The sequence below is a fragment of the Zosterops lateralis genome (genome assembly GCF_965231275.1).
Source record: "Zosterops lateralis genome assembly, chromosome: 16".
Classification (NCBI taxonomy): Eukaryota; Metazoa; Chordata; class Aves; order Passeriformes; family Zosteropidae; genus Zosterops; species Zosterops lateralis.
In genome coordinates, this window is record NC_139776.1 from 1,326,912 (window position 1) to 1,347,584 (window position 20,673).

General features: G+C 46.7%; 1 protein-coding gene across 1 annotated transcript in view; it reads right to left on the bottom strand.

Annotated features, from left to right (window-relative positions):
* The window catches only part of NFATC2 (nuclear factor of activated T cells 2), a gene marked incomplete at its 5' end in the record, with an annotated part of 76,442 nt that overhangs the window by 26,915 nt on the left and 28,854 nt on the right, over nucleotides 1–20,673 (bottom strand). Inside the window, 4 exons of the mRNA XM_083873100.1 lie at nucleotides 739–1,431; nucleotides 2,962–3,088; nucleotides 3,544–3,599; nucleotides 13,610–13,750. Coding sequence (XP_083729226.1) covers nucleotides 739–1,431; nucleotides 2,962–3,088; nucleotides 3,544–3,599; nucleotides 13,610–13,750 — 1,017 coding nt within the window. The remainder of the gene's footprint in view (nucleotides 1–738; nucleotides 1,432–2,961; nucleotides 3,089–3,543; nucleotides 3,600–13,609; nucleotides 13,751–20,673) is intronic.

The following is a 20,673-nucleotide window of genomic DNA, read 5'->3' on the forward strand; positions in this document are numbered from 1 at the left end:
CCTAAAGGCTAAATCAGCTGGCTCACAACAAAGGAACAGCATTGTTTCACTTATCAATGTCCCACTGTTCATCTAGAACATCTGCAATGGTTTTGCCTGCAGCACTACCCCATTCATTACAGGCCTTGATAGATTGCTCAATGGGCTTTCTTTTTTTTGGTTTTTTTTTTGGGTACAAAATGTACAAGGGCATTTCACGAAGTGGACTTTGCCCTGATATGAATTAAAAAAAAAAAGTAATAAAATAATTAAAGATGTTTCGTTTCAGATCCGCCATTTTCCAAACTGGCAATGGAACCTTTGGTAAAGGGGGAACAAAATGGGACCAGCCTCAACCTGGCACAGAGTGAGCAGAGGGTTCCTCTGCTTTGGGTATTGGGCTTATTCCTCACTTTGGGTGAGTGGACAAAGTGCTTTGCCATCTACCAAAAATGCACCTAATCAGAGACCTAAACCTGGCCTGAACGGACAGAAAATGTCAATTAGAGACCCAAATCCAGCCTGAATGGACAGGAAATGTCAATTAGAGATCCAAATCCAGCCTGAATCACAGAAAATGTCAGTTAGGGACCCAAATCCTGCCTGAATGCACAGAAAATGTCAATTAGAGACCCAAATTCAGCCTGAATCACAGCAAATGTCACACCCATCAGAGGGGCCACGCCGAGGAACGCCGCGACTGAGAACTTTTCCCCCTCCCTCCAACAAACCACCCCGTGAGAGGGGCACAGCACTTACCATCATCCAGGTAGGCCTGGTCCAGGTTCTGCTCCTGCTTGATGGTCACTCCGGCCGGCAGCACGTCCTTCTGGTCACTCCCTGGTGGGCCGTTCTTGGCCGGGCGCTGCCCGGGGGCCGCCTGCTGCTGGATGACGGTGGGGTACGAGCTGGGGCTGAGCCTCTGAGCTTGGCTGGCCTGGGGCTGGCTGGACCTCGCCACGTTGGAGGTGAAATTCTCACAGCACATGATGTGCTGGAACTCCTGGTGGCTTCCACACCTCAGCTGTTGGTTGGTTGGAGAGTAGTGGATGACAGGAGAAGATTGCTGGTGGCCCGGGGAGGGATGGAGCACGGCTGAGGTCTGAGCTGGAGAGCCAGCGTGCACCAGAACCGACCTGTGAGCATCTGCAATGGCAACTGGGGTGGCCATCAGGCTGGGCTGCTGGTAGCCCAGCTGGCTGGGGCTCAGGCTTTTGCTCCTTTGGTAAATCACAGCCGGGTTCTGCTGGTGGTACCGCGAGTCGGGAGAGGAGAGGCCTGAGCGCAGCTGCTGGCAAGGAGCCATGGTGGCCACCAGGCAGGAAGGGGACTCGGTGGCCATTGTGTGCTGTGAATAGTAAGGCTGTGTTACTGTCCCCAGAGCACTGTGCACTGGATTGCAGATTAGGGCTGGATCATAGTCATCAATGGGCTCTGTTTTGATTGATGGTACTAGAATAAAGCATGCAAAGGATGTTATTCGTAACGGGCGGAGGAGAAACAGAGAGGTTTTTTTTCCTTGAAGCAATAAGAGATTTAAGGCTTTTACAAGATTTTTGTGTGTGTAAATTCATATGTCACAAGCATTGAATCTAATAAATCAACCCCACATGCAACCACGGGAAAGATTCTTTAAAGCACTCTGTGCTGAGAGGTTCTTCAAAAACCTTAAACGTACTAATGAACCATAAATTGCTAAAATTTAAAAATTCAACACTTCAGCTCCTGTTTTAATTTATATAAGGTCCATTCTGGAACACAGACAAAATAAGAAGTCACAGACAGGTGTTTCATGCAGTATTTCTATCTCAAAGGAGGCTGAATCAATAGAAATCCCAGGACATAAACAACTCCCCATCTTTCTGTCCAGCATTTAACAAGTGACCAAAGGCAGAGCTGAAATATTTTAGAACTTTTGTCTCTGCTGCACAAAGTCTCCTCAGTGCTGAAGACCTGTCTGACACCATCATTCAAAAAACCATCATTTAATAAGAATTGTGTGAATCCTGGTGGGGTAAATGATGATCCTCTACAATCCCAGTGATTTTTTTTGGTCAAATCATCCCCAAAACTCAACACAGAAACACCAAACAATGGAAACCATACAGTGGTCATGCAAAATTCCTTTTTGGAAGTAAAGATTCCTTCTCTTCAGTGCTCTATTTTAGGGATTGTATTGAGATTCTCAATCCTATTCCAGAGCAGCACAATTTAGCAACTGTACAAACCCCTCACATTGGTGATACCCTACAGAGTTCATAAATTCAGGGAGAGGACCAGGGATTTTCAGGCTGGAGGAGACCAAAACAAGGATCTGAATGAATGTTTGCATCTCCTTAGAGACAAGTCAAATTAAGATATCATTTGAAGCTTGAATAGAATCTGGTGCTGTTATTTTATGCTTTCTGCTTTCCACAAACACAATACTCTGATTTTCTCACAATATTTTTCTCCCAGCCAAAGCTGAGAAATTCTGGGAATCTCATTAGTAATCCTGTTGCATTTATTGTGACATGGCTCAGCAATCCCCCAGGGGAAGAACATCAGAAAACACCATATTTTTCACAACCAGCCTCATTCTGAAGGATATATATTGCCTGCCTTCCTCCATCCCGAGCCCTTTCCCAGATCTGATGTTTTCTTATTGCTGGACACGTCAGAGGAGGCAACACTCATGGATTTCAGAGGGTCACATCATGCCCCAGACTGAGCCTGTTCCCACTGAGCCTCTTGGCAAACCTCCACCAAGTGAAGGGGGCACAGATAACACAGAACTGACACCTCAAACCGAGGGAAATCCCTGCTCAGAAATCACAGAAATGCATCTCTGAGCATCATTTAAATCTTTTCAAGCAAGCAGCTTCTGAGAGCTGAGCTGAATTAAATTAGCAAACATTTAGATCCTCCAAGAGAAAAACAGAGCAGAAAATCAAATCCTGCTCGTGAAATGAAGCAACAAGTGGCTGTGCACCTGAGGATTACCTGGGTGATAGGTGAAGTGCTGGGGTTGGCTCCTTTTTCTTTTGCCATTGATGACATAAAAGTTGACCTTGACGGCTGTGCGGATGTGCTTGTTCCTGTACTCGGGTATCTCCACAAAAAGCATGCTCTGAAACAACACAGGGGACAAGGAGTCACCCCTGAGGCTGAGCAGGGGGTTTGTGTGCAGATCCCCCTGTTACACCTCCAGGCATGACAAGAGGAATCTCCCAGCTCATCCCTATGAAGAGGAAAAAGGGGCAGATGGGGAAAACCCAGAAGATTTTTGGTACTGGTGGGTTGGTTTTTATGGACTTTGTCCCTCCTGCACTTGGTGCTGTCCTGAACTTGGGGAGAGAAATCTCAGCTACAAATAAAACACTCAGAATAATGACAAATGCAGAAGCACTGCTAATCCCACAGTGCTCGATAAAGGAGTGGGCACTGCAGAATTCCTTATTTCTGTCACAATAACTCAATTATCCTTTGGCATTGCTGCTTTTTCTGCTGCTGAGACGCTCTTTGGGAGCTCCCCCTTGAACACAACTTGCTGCAGGAGAGGACACCCAGAGTTTGGATACTCACAGGCTGGCTCTTGTCTTTGTCCACCGTGGCCTCCATTTCCCAGATCTGCTGCCCATCTGGAAGAATATCATACCATTAACCTCACTGTGAGCTTTTTTTAAAATCATACATTTATTAAAAAACAAACAAAAAAGACAGATTAAAAAACAAAAAGAAAAGACAGAGACAAATCTTGGAGAATTGTGATTTACTTTAGGGCTTTGGAAAGGATTTCATTCTGAAAAGATCAAGGGCATTAAGTTAGCAAAGCTCTCCAAATAGACTTAATTTCAAGCACCTTCCCCAGTCCCAACCAAAATGATTTCATTTAAACACATCACTGAACACTCCTCTCACCAGGAAAGAGCTCACATACATATTAAAATTCAATGTTTATGTAGAAATTAGCCAACCTGAGGAATGAAACATTTAACACAGGTGCAAAATCTTCTTTTTCCTAGGCCTTTTAGAAACTATTTTTTTTTTTGCAATGCTTTCCTTATTTTTAATTTATTTTTTTTAAAGATTTTAATCTTTACCCCTTTGATTTTCATATTCCATTGAGCCTTTCAGCCAAGCAATTTGCAGAAGAAAAGCACTGATGGGGGGAAAAAAAATTGCTTCATATCTTTCTGAAAGCTTTCTTTTCAACTGGCCCAAGGATCTGATGGACTGGGAATGGTGCAGCCAGGAGAAATGCTGCTCTCTGCTTCAGGGGGAGCAGCTCTGCCTCCTCTGGGGGCTCCCCACACTGGGCAGGATGAGGGGGAGAATCTCCCAAACCCAATCCCTCTCACAAGGCTTTTTATTTTTCCCAACTCTTGGAAGTTCTGCAAGAGCTGCTTTTGTCCTCTGTTATTTAAGCACTTCTGCTTCTGGCAAAAAGGGAAATGAAAGAGTATTTTTAAATGCATTTTGCATTTATTTTTTTTTTTCTGTCGTTGTGCTCTTTGTTCTGCGCTGAGCCCAGACAATGAGCTGACAGATGTGCTGGGCTCTCCAGGCAGCTCTTCCCCAGCTGGCCTGTGGGGACAGGACACAGCCCTGGGGTTCCTGAGTGGGACAGAACCTCACCTGGCCAGGACCCCACACCTGGGATACCTCTGGTCACAGCCCTGGGGACAGAACACTGCCCTGGGGTCCCTGAGTGGGACAGAACCTCACCTGGCCAGCACCCCACACCTGGGACACCTCTGCTCACAGCCCTGGGGTCCCTGAGTGGGACAGAACATCACCTGGCCAGCAACTCACACCTGGGACACCTCTGCTCACACCTCTGGGGTCCCTGTGTGCCCCAGCCCTTGGGACAGAACCTTCACCTGTCCAGCACCCCATATCTGGGACACCTCTGCTCACACCCTGTGGGCACAGGCAGCTTTTCAGGAGCTCACAGCTCACATCCCTCCCTCTCTCCCTCCCTCACCCCAGCCCTCCCTGGGCAATGAGACAGCCAAGGAGCAGTTGGAAGTGCGGCTCCATCAGGAGCTTCCAGCTGCTCCTGCTGCAAGGAGGGAACACTGAACAACTCTGAGTTTCCTCTCTCTTTTTTGAGGTGTGAAGTTCCCTCCTGTGAGCCAGTTGTGTTTTCTGCCGTGGCTGCTGGGGCAAAGCTGTGGCACTGGAGCCAGCACATCCCCAGGGACTGCTGCAAAGGAAATATTCCTTTATTTCATGTCATTTAACACCCACTTTGGCCAGTGCTAAATTCAATCTATACCCCTGGTAATGCAGCCAAGTCCTTGCTGCTGCTGAGACAGAAACAGGGAAAGAGGGGAAGCCAAAATATTGGGGGGTTAATCCAGCAAATCCCTGTCTGATAATGAAGTAAATGCTCAATGGGGAGATTCCTTTTCTAGGTGACACTGGAGAAAAGAAACATCACAGTGTGTGTTAAGGAACCTCCCCACACTCCTAAATACAACAAAAGACAATTTTTTTTAGAGTTCTCTAAGGAAAAGAGGAGGGAAAAGGAAACAAGAAAATATGTCATAGAGTAAGAGCTCTGATAGAGACACACATCAGAGCTGTGTCAGCAGTGCCAGATGAAGATGTCCTGACAATAAGGAACATTTCACTCTGGTTTTGCTCCAGGCAGAATGTTTTCATCTTTGTTTCTGTGCTGCTAAATTCAAACAGTCTGTGCGCATACAACAGCAATAACTTCACAAAGAAGGTGGAAATCAAAAGGATTTGTTGGTCCAACATGTTTTAAACTAAAGTAGAAAGGGGCCTCCAAGTCATCTGCCTGTGGAACACATGAAACCACAACCACGGGGGACTTGATTTACTGACTGAGCCACTGAAATTGCACTAAAAGCTAATGAAGCCAAGCATAAAAATCAAATGATGTTCAGGCTGACTCCAAAGTCTGCGCGGGGTCGAGAGTAAGAATAGGAAAAGGCAAACAAGAAATAAATGTATTTGGGGTTATCATTCCAACCATGATCGATGCTTCTGTTTGGATGGATTCCATATTTGTGGCAGCTAAACAGGTTTTTAACAAATCTGTCAGCAGCAGCAATCCCTGCTCTTTGAGCCCTGTTGAATTTAACCACTCTGCAGTTCACTCCCTGACCTTTATGCTTAAATATGATGATGTGGCTCCATCTGTCTCACTGCTTCGCTTTAGCTCGAGACAATCAATATTTGCTTTTCCTTTAACTGCTCTGGATATGCACATTATGGGGAGCTTTTGGCAGAGGGATGAGGGAGGCTGTGAGGAAAATGAAAAATACAACTGCATTCAGAAGTCTCTCTCTCTACTTTAACCTATTCTTTTTGCTGGTAATGAAAAGAAAACTTTTGATTATGCACACCCTGGGAGCTAATGGAGAGCAGGAGGAATAAACTGAGAAATCTCAGGATCATTTCAGGAAATTCTGAATAGAGAAAACCTGCACCAAGCTGTCAACACTTTTATCACCTTTAGAAAGTGCATAAATGCAATATTTATTTTTTTTTAGGAGGAAATTAAAGCGGATGTTTGGAGAAAGTCCTCAACAAAAATGAGATTTTTTTATTGTAAGGATGTACTAAAAATCCTAAGTGGAGCAGAGCCCCCAGTACAAAACCCATCCCACCAAAGGTCCTTCCCTGGATTTAGGTGGTGTTTGGGCACCAGAAATGTGTCCAGCTTTGAGCAGGAGGTTGTGCTCAACCCTTAATTAATTCTGTCATGCAACAAACAGCCCAAACAGCTCCTGCTTGGAAACGGAGAAGAATAAACCCCAGCTTGATTAATAATTTAATCTAAAGTCTACAAGAGCAGATAGCTGCTTATTGCATGGAATTAAACCTGCCTCAGCAATGGACAGGACAGAAAACTCAGGAAACCCAGTGCCAGGTCCATGTGTGTGGTGCCCTTCAATCTTCACCTCCACCACAGGGAATTCAATCCCTGCCTCTGCAAACGGCAGCAAGTTGCACCCAAGATGATAAAATATTCTTGGATTTAGACCCTGAGGTCCCACCAGCCACGGCTGCCTCGTGCAATATTTTTAATGTTGTGGTTCCCTGTTCATTTAATGGTTTGTCTTCGTTGGCAAGTCTTTAACACCACAGGTCAGTGAAATGTTCAGGAAATAGAGATTTTTGTGCTGCTTCAGGGCTATGAGATTTAGCATTAAACCCCGATGAGAGATCTGATTGTGTCAGCACTCTTTGGGGGAATGAATGAGTTGTTGGAAGAAGGTAATTCTACCCTTTCTAACTCCAACTGCCATCATACCAAAAGTCTTGCTTCAAACTGGGGGAAATCAAAACGTCACTCTGCATTAGGAACATTGGGGGTGATTCTCTGCAGCCCCTCACAGGACTTTTTTTAATTAGCCAATTAAAGGTTTTCTGAAGCAGTTACAGCCTTTACACATTACTCAGGATCCCTTACTCATGACTTTGGGGTCAGTAACTAGCAGAGAAACAAACTCACTGCTTTATTTGAACAAGCATGACTGATGGGCTGAGAGGCTCAGGAAATGTTCTTTGCAGCTCTCTGCAGCTGAAGACTAAATATACTATTGTGCTGATTCTGGATGGGATTCCACGCCTGCATGTGATTTTTTTTAGGCCTGCAAATGTACATTGCTTTCCACTCAAGCGTTACACAAATTACTTCATGAACAACCTGTTACTGGTTCCCCAAAGAAATTGAGCCTGGTGAGCAGAGGGGCAGAGCTCTGCCTGCACATTTCTGCACAGTTCCCCCCGGAATTCCTGCAGGGAATTGTCCCCACTCGCTCTGTTTCTTGGAAGATCTTCCAAAAAAGAAGAACACAATTATGTCTGTCAGCTTTTATCAGTAGATGACAGACATGTCTGGAAAACAAAGAAGGATTTTTAGAGAACAAAGGGAGAGCAGTGAATGGTTTCCAGTGGGACAAAACCACTCTGGGAAGCAGAAACTTTATGGGGAACCCTCACTGAGAATTTCTGCTGCTCTGGACAAATTCAGGGACAAATTCTGATTTCAGCACAAGGTTGCTCAGGACCAGCTCTCTCCTTCTAAGCTCTTCAAAATAATCTTCAAACATCACAGCAAGCACAGCATGAATGCATTTAAAATTCATGAAAATGAAAACTGTTAAATTTATTCCTGAGCTTCATTTTCATGGATTTCTTTTTCTTTCTGCAGCAAGAGTGCCCACTGCAGTAAATGGAGCTGTGTTTGTTATGAGCAGAGGCCAGTGCCTCCACTGCACTGAGGACAGAAGTTTGAGTCACAGAGATACAAGGCAAGGTCTGGGAGGTAAAAGGGCAATGGATTAGTCATCCACCAGCCAGCCCAGCCCCAAATCTGACATTTTGCACTGTGAGAACAAGTCTAGAGGAGATTTCTCCCCATCTATTGTTGCAGAATTCAACTCACATTAAAATAAAACATAAATACAGTAGTTGAACAGTGAAGCAGGATTCTCAGTATTTCATTCCAGAGCTCCTCCAAATGATCCCTTCTGCCAACTCATCAGAAAAGATTTGTTGTTTTTTTTAAGATTATAAGTGTGTGTTTGTGTGTGTGTGTGTGTGTGCAAATTATTAAACAAAAGCTTCTCTCAAAATAAAACCACTGGGAACCTCCATGTAATAAAATGAGTCACACCAGGATGCGATGACTAAGTGGGAGAACAGGGAATTCCACTCCCCATGCCAGCTTTCTTCATGATCAATTTTCTGTCAACAGGTGATGGGAGCCTGTCTCTGCCTTTTGTTTATGCCAAGAATTATGATTATTTTTTTTTTAATATTCTCCCTAAACAATTAAGCTGAATAATCAGGAGCAGGCACACTTCCATCAGGCGCCCCCATAGTAAACAGTGAGCCAGGGAATCCAGGCCAGCAGTGGCTGCCTGTGCTAATAAGGATTTACCAGCTGTAAAATTCCAAAATCTTGTGTCATACGGGGAAACCTTCCAAAACACTGGATTCCACCCTGTCTCGCTGAGTCTCTAACAGCTATGGCAACTCCGTTTCTGCAGCCACACTCTCCTGCATTTTTCTCTGTTGTGAGCCTTAGATTTTTTCCTGTTTTGCAGTGTTTTTCTGGAATCCCCTGCTCGGGCAATCGCCCCACAGGATTATAATAACACCTGGGGCAGTTTGGGGAGAAAAGCTCTGCTGCCTTTCAGCAGCTGCAGCAGCAAGGAAAAGGCACAAGGTGCCCCATTACCCTGAAACTTTCTAATTTGCACAGCAGAACCAGGAAAACCAATCCTGGTTAACACTTCTTACCTTCACATTCAATATTTAAAGTCATTTGTTCAAGTAGCAAACATCTCTTTTGGATGAACCTGGAAAAACACTGGAAGTTTTGTTTTTTTTTTTTAAAGCTTTTTATCTATTTTATCTTGAATTTGCCTGAGAAAATTGCATCATTAATGTTGTATTATTGAGTTCACAGAGTAAATTAGTTTGCTATTTTCTGCACTCCTCAGGAGTTTTTGGATCATTCATGAAACTACAGACTACAAAAAGGGATTGAGCTCCCTGTTTGGAGCACAGGGAGGAACTGGTCTAGCAGAAAAGGGGAAACACTGCTGTAGAGTGCTGGAATTTCCTTCCACCTCTCCCACAAAGATCCTATCACCAAACCAACCCAGCATCAACCTTCTCTTCACACCAAAGCTGCCCTGATGCCATCCCACCTCAGTGAACTGTAGTGCAGAGTCCTGCAGGATTCCTGGAATCCCCTGGCACATTCCAATGGCATTTTGGGCCATGAATTTGAATTTTTGGGCTCTGTGCAGACCAAAGGTTCAACTGAACAGCACAGGCTGAGCCTGCCCTGGCTGAGCTCTCCTGCAGCCAGGGCACATCCAAGGCTGTTCCAGCACCACTGCTGGGCTCCAGAGCTGGAACAGATTTATTGTGGCTGTGGACACCACACCTGGGGGCTCTGGCAGCTGCCCCAGTTCAAAGGGCACAGGCAGCACCTCCTCTCCTCACCCTGCCTGGCCCAAGCTGGAGATTTCTGGTGGAGACACTCCAAGGATGGACGTTGTGTTTGGGTTGTTCCTCCACCACCCACATTGTCCTGGGGATGATTCACGGTGTCCATGTGGCCACCAGAAGAGTTTGGCAGGGGAAATCACAGTCCATTTGCACTTTTCTCCCCGAGAAACACGAAGCTCCTCTCTCACTGACAGCAGAGCAGCAGTAACCAGTACACAAATGGGAGTAAACACAATGCAACCAACATCTGACTTGCAAATTACTACATGACAATTAAAATAAATAAAAGGGGGAATTCCAAATCTCTTCTTTTTTTAACTGCACTGTAAGATCTGGGCCCCAACCAAACACTAACACCCTTGACCTTCACCCTCTTCCAAGTCCTTGATAGCTCCAAGACTGCTTTTCAAACTTTCTCTTCCAGATCAAAATTAAAACAACACAGTCCAATCTAGTTGCTTCCCCTGACCTACTTTAATTTAGCTGGGCTCAGTTACACGTCTCCAAATTCAAACTCTGTCAGCCAAACTCAGCTTTTGTGTGCTGGGCTTAGGGAATTCATGAGTTCCCCTGGCTCACAGCTCTTACATTTTAAGATCTTGCATTGGGCAAGAGATAACCATAAAAAGAACTCAGAACTCGAAGGTCTGCGTGCTGATAAACTTCAGCATTCAGAAAATTAATGCTATTTATGCACCAGCATCACACACACAAGTATTTTATCCTCTCAGAGCAGTGAGTTGCAGCTCCACCACTCCGTTTCCTGCTGCCATTTCCTGTCGTGAGCAGAGGCTGAGACTGTCCCAGCCCTGTCCCCAGGCTGGTTGGCGTGACAAGGGACACTCAGTGCCACAGTGACATCCCCCCCACAGCTCAGGGAATTCTCCTCCTTTTCCAGGTAAAAAATTGCCCTCCTTTTTCTTTTCTACAGAAAAAAAATACACGTATCTGCAGTTGTGTGAAAAGACAAAATCTGTTCATTTCTGCTGGTGGAGATGTGTATTTTTGTCACAAACGTGAGCAGTTAGTTCCACGTTGCTAATGGTGGGTAAAGAATTGTCTACAAGATCCAGAGGAAATGGAGAGAGGTTCTCAGTGTTCCCCTGGGGGATGGCACCTAATTTACAGTTGTGACCCCAAAGAGCAGCTTGCTCAGCTTTGTAAAGTGACTGACTCTTCCCAGCAGTTATTTCACCCAGATCCAAGGGACACCCAGAGCCTGTGGAATAATTAACAGGAGAAAATCTGACTGCACAAAAATACTTGCAGAGATTTTATTGGGGCAAAAAAGAGCCTTGCTACTCTCACCTTAAAAGTTGTACACCCAAGCCAAGGAGCTCTGAGAAGCCTCGTGTGCCAAAAGCTGTGGGATGTTTACCTCCACTGCTGCTCTCAGCATTGCTGTTACCAGAACTGCTCAAACTGGTGGCAAAAGTGGGAAATCCAGCACCACTTGCTAGCACAGACAAGGCTTGTGAGCTGTTAAAGTGAAACCCTAAGCAAACCAAGCTTCCCCCTGCGAGCTTGCTGCATCTTCCTGCCTTGACAGAGGTGTGATTGTTTCACAGGGGCAGCGTGGTGCTGGGGAAGAGACTCAGCTCCTGCTGCTGCAGCTGGGCTCAGGCAGAGCTGTGCTGCCATCCACCCCCGGCGTGCTGCTTGTGGCTCAGCCTGGCCCCAAACAGCTCATCAGCACTTTCTGCAGGGGCTGTGCAGGGTAGAGGAGCTGCTCCTCCTCCCAGCCAGGCACTGCTCCATCCACACCAGCTCCGGGCTCCTGCAGCTCCAGGCAATGGAAAACACAAACAGACATCCTAGAGATATTTAGAATTTGTCTACAGTGAAGAATGAGGAAAGCTGAAAGTCTCAGGTGCACAAGGTGCTGATTTTCAGGAGAGCTGGGATGCTCATCAGCCTCTGACAGGACAGGCACAAAGCAATTCTCAGTTTGCTTCCCTCAGCCCATGCATGATCTCCATATCCAGCTCAGCTTCTTAACCTCCCTGACCTTAGGACATACCTATTAAATAAAGCAATCTTCATTTAAAAGATTGCATTTAAAGATCAGCACTTCAGGGCTCCTCTGTCAGAGGTGCTGCTGCTTTATGGAACACACAGAGAACCACAGAGTCCCCCAGATAACCCACTGCAAACCACACAGACTTCTGATCCAGCCCAAGGATTTGACTCTGGACCTCCCATCCTCTAAATCCCCCTTCTGCCAATCATTTATTCAGAGTCCAGCAGGCTGAGACTGGGGGGGAAGGCAGGATATGGAACACTAGCAAGCAAATCCCTGCTCCAGACTGGGCACTGCCCCTGGGATAAGTCCTGTCTCTCCCCTACCAGGAGGTAAAACGAGGAAAAAAAAAAACCCTGCAGTTTCCCCAGCAGCGAAGAAAAGCTTTAGATTTAGTGTGGAAAATGTCTTTGCCCTTTTTACTGTCTCACATCTCTTCCAGCCAGAGCTTTCCCTGCTTTTATACGGAAATAGGGGCAGGGAGTTTGGGACGTTTCCTCGAAATGGCATCAAGAGCTGCCTCCTCTCAATGGATCATCTCCTGTAGCTGCTGCAAAACATTCTTGGGACAGGTGGCACTGCAGGCTGCCAAGATGTTCCCATGTACCTTCCCCGGGCGCTGACATGGTGGAACAGTGGCAGCACAGCGGGAAGGAATTAATCCATGGGCTTGAAAGGAAACGGAGCGTGCCAAAAGAATTCCTCTGACTGCACAGGCTCATCTGAGCCTCCACAGGTCTTCAGAGCCTTTCTTACCTGCAGAAACAGCCTGGCTTGCTGCTGCTGCGTGTGGGAAGGAGCTGGGAGACACAAAATGCTTTTTCTCCCCCCTGTCACCAGCTGGTGCCCATGGAGTTTATGAATGTACATTCATTTTTGGCTCAGTTCTCACTTTTTTCAATAGCATTACCCCATAGATCCTGCACAGGAGTTCATGAATGTACATTCATTTTTGGCTCACTTCTCACTTTTTTTCCAATGGCTTTACCCATAGATCCTGCACATGCTGCTCACTTGGGCAATGCAATCTCTTAAACTCCTTGCAAGTCACTGGATATATCACTTAAGATGCCTCTGCCTCAGTTCACTGGCAGAAAACTTTTTAAGTTTTCTTAACAGCACAAAGAGAACACAAAATTTACAATAAAAAACATGGAAGGAAAAGGGATGGATTATTATATCTCATTACATGCATAAAAATAATTTTATATAAAAAGACACATTATGCTTGTTTTTTTCTCCACGGATTTCCAAAGGGAAGAAAACACAATCTTTGCCTGTAGTTCACATCAATAAAAAATGCTCATTTCAGTGATGATTTCTACAGTAACATTCACAAAACATGAGCTTAAATAAGCACATGTAGTGAACCTGTAGTGTTCATCTCCTTTCTTTGATAACAAATCCCGTCCCTGCTGATTCCCAGTGCCTGGATTCTTGTGAAACAACAACACAAACAGATTTTCCCAAGCCTGACTTTACTCACCTGGTTTTACTTGCATGAACTTGACTGGGACAACTCACTTGAGTGGAGTTAACCATGACCACAAATCTTATCATGAGATTTGACACTCCAGATTTGCCTTATCCCATTAGGGAAAGTCAGGAAAAAACCTGCCTTACCTGATGTTTTCTCTGTGAACACCACCTTGGACTCTGCTGTGAAATTCTGTCCAGTGAGGATCATCTGCTGTCCTCCATAAACCAGGCAGCTGTCAATGTCTTGTCTCTCAACCATTGGAAGCTCATGAGCAGACCTTTGGGCTGTGGACAAATTGCAAACATGAATGAAACCAACTCTGTTTTACCAGGACTTTCCAAATCTTCCCAGAACTATCCACAGATTGATCTTGTCATCGTTACCATCCGCTGACTGCCAAAGCAGCTTCTCCAGGGCGCTAAATTTAGGCCTGAGAGGGAAAAATAAACTTACTCAAGGCATTTTATTTGGAAACATTCAGGAGTTGGCTGCAGTGGTTCAGCTGTGCTGGCCCTGCTCCTTGTCCTTGAGAAAGGACAGCTTGGATGAATGAGCTGAAACTTGCCCATGCCTGTTTCCAAGTCAACGGCCAAATTTTCAAGTGCAGGCACACCACAGCCCCAGAGCCCAAAAATTCCACCTGCACACAGGATTCCACTGAATAACACTGAATTCCTTCAGAGGGGAAAAAAAAAGTAAAAATGAACCACTTCTCCAAAATCCCAGTGCCTCCCACAGGACAGGGCCTGGCACAGGGGGGTTGCCAACAACAGCTCCATCTCCATCTCCCTGTGTGGGCACCGAGCCCTGGGCTGGCTGCAGGGGCAGCCACCAAGCCCCAGCTGTGATCAGGAGGGGTCACACCAGGACTGCTGCAGCCCAGGGCTGTTCCAAACATGTTCTGTAGAAGCCTGAACATCTGAGGAGCAGGGCCCTGTGTCACAGACTGTAAAAAGCAAGGGGAGGAAAGGTAGGGTGGGAGCCAGATGGACATCAAGGCTTTCTAAGGTCTTTACTGTTCTTGGCCATGAATTTGGAGCGTGACTTTAGCAAGTTATTCTCTCCTTCCCCAGCCAGAAAACCAGGACAGCACCATCTCTGCACCTCCTTTCCTGTGATGCCATTAAAACAGCCATTTGCATGGTCAGGGAGGCTTTGGAGAGCCCTGGCCACCATCCCTGCAGAGCCATCCCAAGTGTTTGTTATCAGGCGGCGGGAGCTGAAGAAAGTGAAGATGTGAGAACTGTTCCCTACAACACAGACAGCTGGAAAATATCAGGAGCTTCCCTGTGAGCAGAGCAGGTGGGCAGCAGCTTGGGGCTGGTGAGCTGCGAGTTCATGACCTGCACTCAACCTCCTCCAGACTCATCCAGCCCAACTGCAAAGGCCTCCCGAGGATCCTGCTCATCTCTTTCCCAGCTGCCTTGGCTGGATTTGAGCTCTCCCTGACAGAGACCCTGAGCACTTGTGTCTTCAGTGAGCAGCGCTGGCTGCTGAGGCCGAGATGAGGAAATGTGATCCTGGATGTGCAGGGCTGGCCCTGACTCACACCCAGGCAGGCTGTGACCTGACCTGGCACTGCTCTGCTCGATCCGCGCAAAGACGAAATTCTCTCGTCACCTGGAGAAAATGTTGGAATATTTTGGTGAGAAAAACTCAAAGCATTAAACCTTTCATGGCAACTTTTCTAGCTCTGCTCAAGCCCTTCAGTCACGAGACAGAGATTTTGCTTTTATTAAAGAACAGAAGTAATTTAAGAGTTGTAACTTTCTTATGCCATTTGAGAGGCATTTTTGAAATATATTTAAAACCACCTTAGGACTCATTGTTCAAGTATAGAACATCTGGGCTAGTATACTGCCAGTTAAGAATATAGATTCAGATTCTTTTCAAAGAAGCTGATAATTTCTTTTACGTGCCTGTAGGATTAATTTCTTTCCCAAAATACTAACATTTTTGATGAGTTCCTAATTGGATTTATCACAAAGACAGAACTGTAACCCCAAAGGCTTAAGAGTAAACAGCAATCATCAAAAAGCATCCCCACAACAGTGAAAAGAAAACATTTAAGCATTTAAGCATTGCCCTGGACACTCTTTATTCCTATTCAATCACCAAATTTCACTTCTAAAACATCCTAAATCATCAAAATTCCAGATTAACCTACATCTCTTTCCAGCCTCACTGTGTTAATATGGAGCTTGGTACTTGCCATCCCACAGATCAGTGGTTTCCAAGGCTTTTTTGGCACGAGGAAGGACAAATTTTAGCCTGGAAGTGACTCTGCCTCATCTCAATTAAATTTGGAGCTGCTGCACCTGGCATGACTTTGGGCATCTCCAGAACTGAGACGAGAGGAGGTGTCAAACCTCCTGTGCTGCAGAATGATCCCACTTGGAGCAGCTCCAGCTGAGCTCTCCAAATGCAGATACCACACTGAAGGCTTTTCCCCTTCTACCTGAATTCTTCTCCTCCCTTTGGGTGGTTTGAAATCCTTTTCTAATAATAAAAACTCCCAGCCACTTTTCATTTTCCAAGGTCTCTTTTTTTTTTTTTTTTTTTTTTTTCACCCAAGAGTGTAAGAAGGCTTCACCCCCTTCCCCATTTCCCCAAGTCCAAGGTTCAGTGTGGAGCTGCCTCAATAGGATTATTTTTTTTTCCTCTGCAAGAAATATTAATTGCTAATAAATCCCCTTCCTCTAAGGCTCATGATGGGTGCACTGCATGCAATAATTTCACACTATTCCTTCTCTTCCCCCAGGGGTTGGCACTTCATAAAGTGACCTACAGCTACTGGAGTTTATGAGCTTTGAATAAACAAAACACTGTTGATTTAACCAGTTGGGGTGTTTACTTTCAATAGCAACAGTTACTGACATAAGGCAGCAAAGCAAATGCTATAGAAATACTCACACTTGGCCTGAAGCAGTGTGTCAACCTATTAACAGGGGACATTATTTTTCTATTTTATTTGACTGTTTGCAAATCAAGATGTCATGGGCTCGCGGTGCCAAGAAACACAATGCGTGCAGTGACACAAGACAGAAAGGGAGCCACTGTCTGGGAGCCCTGCAGCACCTCCAGTGAGCTCAGCCTGCAGGGAGCAGCCCCTGCTGCCCACAGCCCACCCAGGCTCCCCTGCACCCACCACCTCTGCCAGGGCTGCAGACCCCTCCCTGGGCCAGCAGATGGTGGAGGAGAAGGTGAGGATGGCCAAAATCTCTGGGCCAGCAGATAGTGAAGGAGAAGGTGAGGATGGCCAAAATCTCTGGGCCAGCAGATAGTGAAAGAGAAGGCAATGACGGCCAAAATCTCTGGCCAACAGGCTGAACACCTCACAGGGGATGCACAACTGACCAGCAGGGACTGTGCCAAGGCAGCCAAAGGTGGGTCCTGCTTCCCCCACCTGCCCACAGCACCCACACCTCTCCTCTTGCAGCAGAGATTTGGTTTTTAGGCAAAAAAAAAGGGGTCTTTTGAGAAAACTGATTACCTGGAGAAGTCTGTTGCAGCTCCATTAGAGTGTCACTAGAGTGTTGCTGCTGGGAGGTGACAAGGGACAATCTCAGCTGGAACAACCTGGTCTAGTGTCAGGTGTCCCTGCCCATGGATGAGGGTCCTGGGGACAATGAGCTTTAAGGTCCCTCCAAGCCAGGACATTCTGTAATTCTGTGCTGAACTCCTGCTGGAGTGAGGCCCCCCCACGTTCACTCCAATACCTGCAGCACTGACTGCAGATCTCAGGTTCTCTGTTGTCTCCACTGCTGACAATGAGCAGAGAGATTTTATCTTTGTGATAAGACCCTCCTGATCAGGAAGAGCAGGACTGAGGCTCAGGTGCAGCTCAGTGAGGACAAAGCCACTGCTACCTCTGATTAACTCACAAGCCAACAAACCAAAAATGTGGCTTTTTAAGAGGGGTGGGGTCACAACTGTCACCTCAGTGCAGGACAAATATTCAGATCCTTCCCTGGACACTCTGTCCTTACCCTGCCCAGAGCAGCCCCAGCTTGCCGGAATCCTTTGACCTGGGACTCTCCACCCCTGACACGTCTTTCCAAACCTCCAAAAGCTCTTGATGCAGCCACTGATTCCTGTTGGGTTGGAGAAGAGCAGGATGTCTGCTGCTAAAACCCCCCTGAGCCCTGGAGGCAACAGCAGAGGTGTAATTTGTTACAGGATTAATTCTTCCACCTCAGTGCAAACCTCAATGAGCCAAAGAAAATATTTCATTGCTGCTGTCACACTGGGTTTATTTGCCTGTGGTAGGACTGATAGGGGCAGAGCTGCTGTGCTCAACACTTATCCAAATCATTAATATTTGGGACACTTTGATCCCCTCCATCCCTCCCTGAAGCATCCTGAGCTCTGCAGGGGGAGGAAAGACAAAGGATGGGAAGACCAAGGGCAGGGGAAATCTCCAGCAGCCAGGGAGAGACCAGCAAACCTAGAGAGAAACGAATTTCTGATGGGAGGGATGGGATAATTTACCTCCTGGTAGGAGTATGGGGCAGTGGAAGGCTCATGAACCAAGTAAATAAAGCAAATTTCCAGCCCTCGTGGGGAAACCTTGAAAATGTGGTCTAAGCACTCTGAAAAGAAGAACGCAGTGTGACTGACAACAGTTTCTAATTTGCTGCCAGCAAGACTTAATCAGCAATTTGTGCAGAGCCATCCAAGCAAAAAGCACCAAAAATAGAGAGCTTTTCTCCACCTCCTCCTCCTCAGAAAATTTATGATGTCCTCGCCAAGGAGGAGTGACAAGCCCCGATGGCAGCAGTGTCAGACAAGTGTGATACTTTCTATGAACTGCAGCCAGCTCACCGAGGCAGGGTGTGATGAATGGCAGGAAATCCACGGCCTGGGTTCACTTCTCTGTCAGTCAGCTCTGTGGGCATGCACAGCATTTCCCTGCAGCCCCTGGTGCAGGGGGATCTGCTCAGCAATCCCTGCTCCCTGTGCTGTGCTGTGCTGGGGGTTTGCTTTCGCCACCAGCAGCACAGAAAAGGAGAAGTAAACAGGAGTTTACCCCTTCGCTCTGACTCAGATTTTAAAGGCTGAAATATTTCGGTTGCACCTTCAAAGTGGCAAAATGTTGTCAGATTTAGTTTTTACATTCTGTGCTTTAAGAGAGAGAAAATGTTCTTTAGAGAAAGCACCAGTTTTTCTGTTTTTTCTTGAAGCCAACTCCGTGACCGTCTTGAAGTTGAAATGAAAGGGGGAAAAAAAATTCATTTAATTCAACTGGAAACCATGATACTCCGATAATAATCATGGCTATGGTCAAACTTGCAAACAGGTATCTCCCAAGTGCAAAGAGACCATTTGTTTCTGCTTTTCTCTCTGAATTAAAGCAGGGCTCCTTCTTGCCTGCTGCTGTGTTCCAACTCCCAGCTGAGGAAAAGCACTCGCTGCCTTGCCAAGACAACATTCTTCTACATGACTAGCTCTTTCCTCTGTAGTTATTAATGTGTCACAAATCATAGGCTCAGATTGTCTAATATTATGGGAAAATCTACTAGAAGGAGAGAAAAATAAAGGAAACTTCCAGGGAAATTGATTAAAGGGAAATAAGAAATTTGACCCAATTTAATGGAACAAAATACGGTCAATAATAGAAACTATTTAAATTCCTCTAGATGGACACATGGTTCTTTAGCAATAAGTTTTGTTTGTTTTGCCACCTTGGAACATCTATTATAAGAACAAGATTTTAGTCTCCTTCTCTCGTGCCAAGTGCAATTTAAGTTTGCATTTTAAGAGATTCATGAGCACAGCTCAGGGTCAGCAAACACGGATTCTACAAAGCAAAAACTGTGACAGGCTTTGGGAAGATTTAACAGGATTTATTAGAATAAAATCTGGGGCAGAGTGGAGGACACTCCTGAGCCTCACACTCAGACATTTATTTGCATGAAGCAGTTTTTGGTTGCTGACAGCACAGAGCAGAACAAGCTGCCCCCCTATCCTGGATTCCATCCTGCTCCTGCTCTGCTCCAGGTGAGGAGTGGAGACACAACTGCAGATGTTGGGGCACCCAGCCTGAGCTCCCAGAGAGGTCAAATCCACCTCTTGGAGAGGCAGCCCAGAGTCAACAATCTCTGTAACACCAGAGACCACCCACTCCCCAAGGAATGAGCTCCAGCTTTTGGTGAAAGGCAAAGGAACGGAGCTGATGTTACAAAAATCATCCTTGTGGCTCAAAAATAACACTCTGCAAGTGTCCAACCTCCCCAGGGGTGATTTTCCACGTGGCTGAGTTTGAAGGGACAGGTGAACTCGGTCACCTCTCACCTGCAAATGTCACCAGCAGCTGTCACAGCCCTGCTGGACTAGAACTCACCCAACACCAGCTGGGTCATGGCCAAAGCACTGAGCTGGTCAGCAGGGATGGACATGGGGACACACAGAGCCCTGGGGGGGACAGGGATGGACATGGGGACACACAGAGCCCTGGGGGGGACAGGGATGGACATGGGGACACACAGAGCAGTGAGGGGGACAGGGATGGACATGGGGACACACAGAACCTGAGGGGGACAGGGATGGACATGGGGACACACAGAGCAGTGAGGGGGACAGGGATGGACATGGGGACACACAGAGCAGTGAGGGGGACAGGGGGACAGACCCAGCAGGGATGGACATGGGGACACACAGACCCTGAGGGGGACAGGGATGGACATGTGGACACACAGAGCTCTGAGGGGGACAAGGGGACAGGGATGGACATGTGGACACACAGAGCCCTGAGTGGACAGGCCAGCAGGGATGGACATGGGGACACACAGAGCCCTGAGGGGGACAGGGATGGACATGTGGACACACAGAGCAGTGAGGGGGACAGGGGGACAGACCCAGCAGGAATGGACACGTGGACACACAGAGCCCTGGGGGGGACAAGGGGACAGGGATGGACATGTGGACACACAGAGCCCCGAGGGGGACAGGGGGACAGACCCAGCAGGAATGGACACGTGGACACACAGAGCCCTGGGGGGGACAGGGGGACAGGGATGGACATGGGGACACACAGAGCCCTGAGGGACATGGGGACACACAGAGTCCTGGGGAGGACAAGGGGACAGGGCAAGCAGGACTCTGGGCTCTGCATCCCACACATCTCCTGTGAGGCTCACTGCCACTTTACATCATGAATTATCCCTGACTCAGCGTGCACCAACAGCAGGAGAAGGGACTTTTCTCA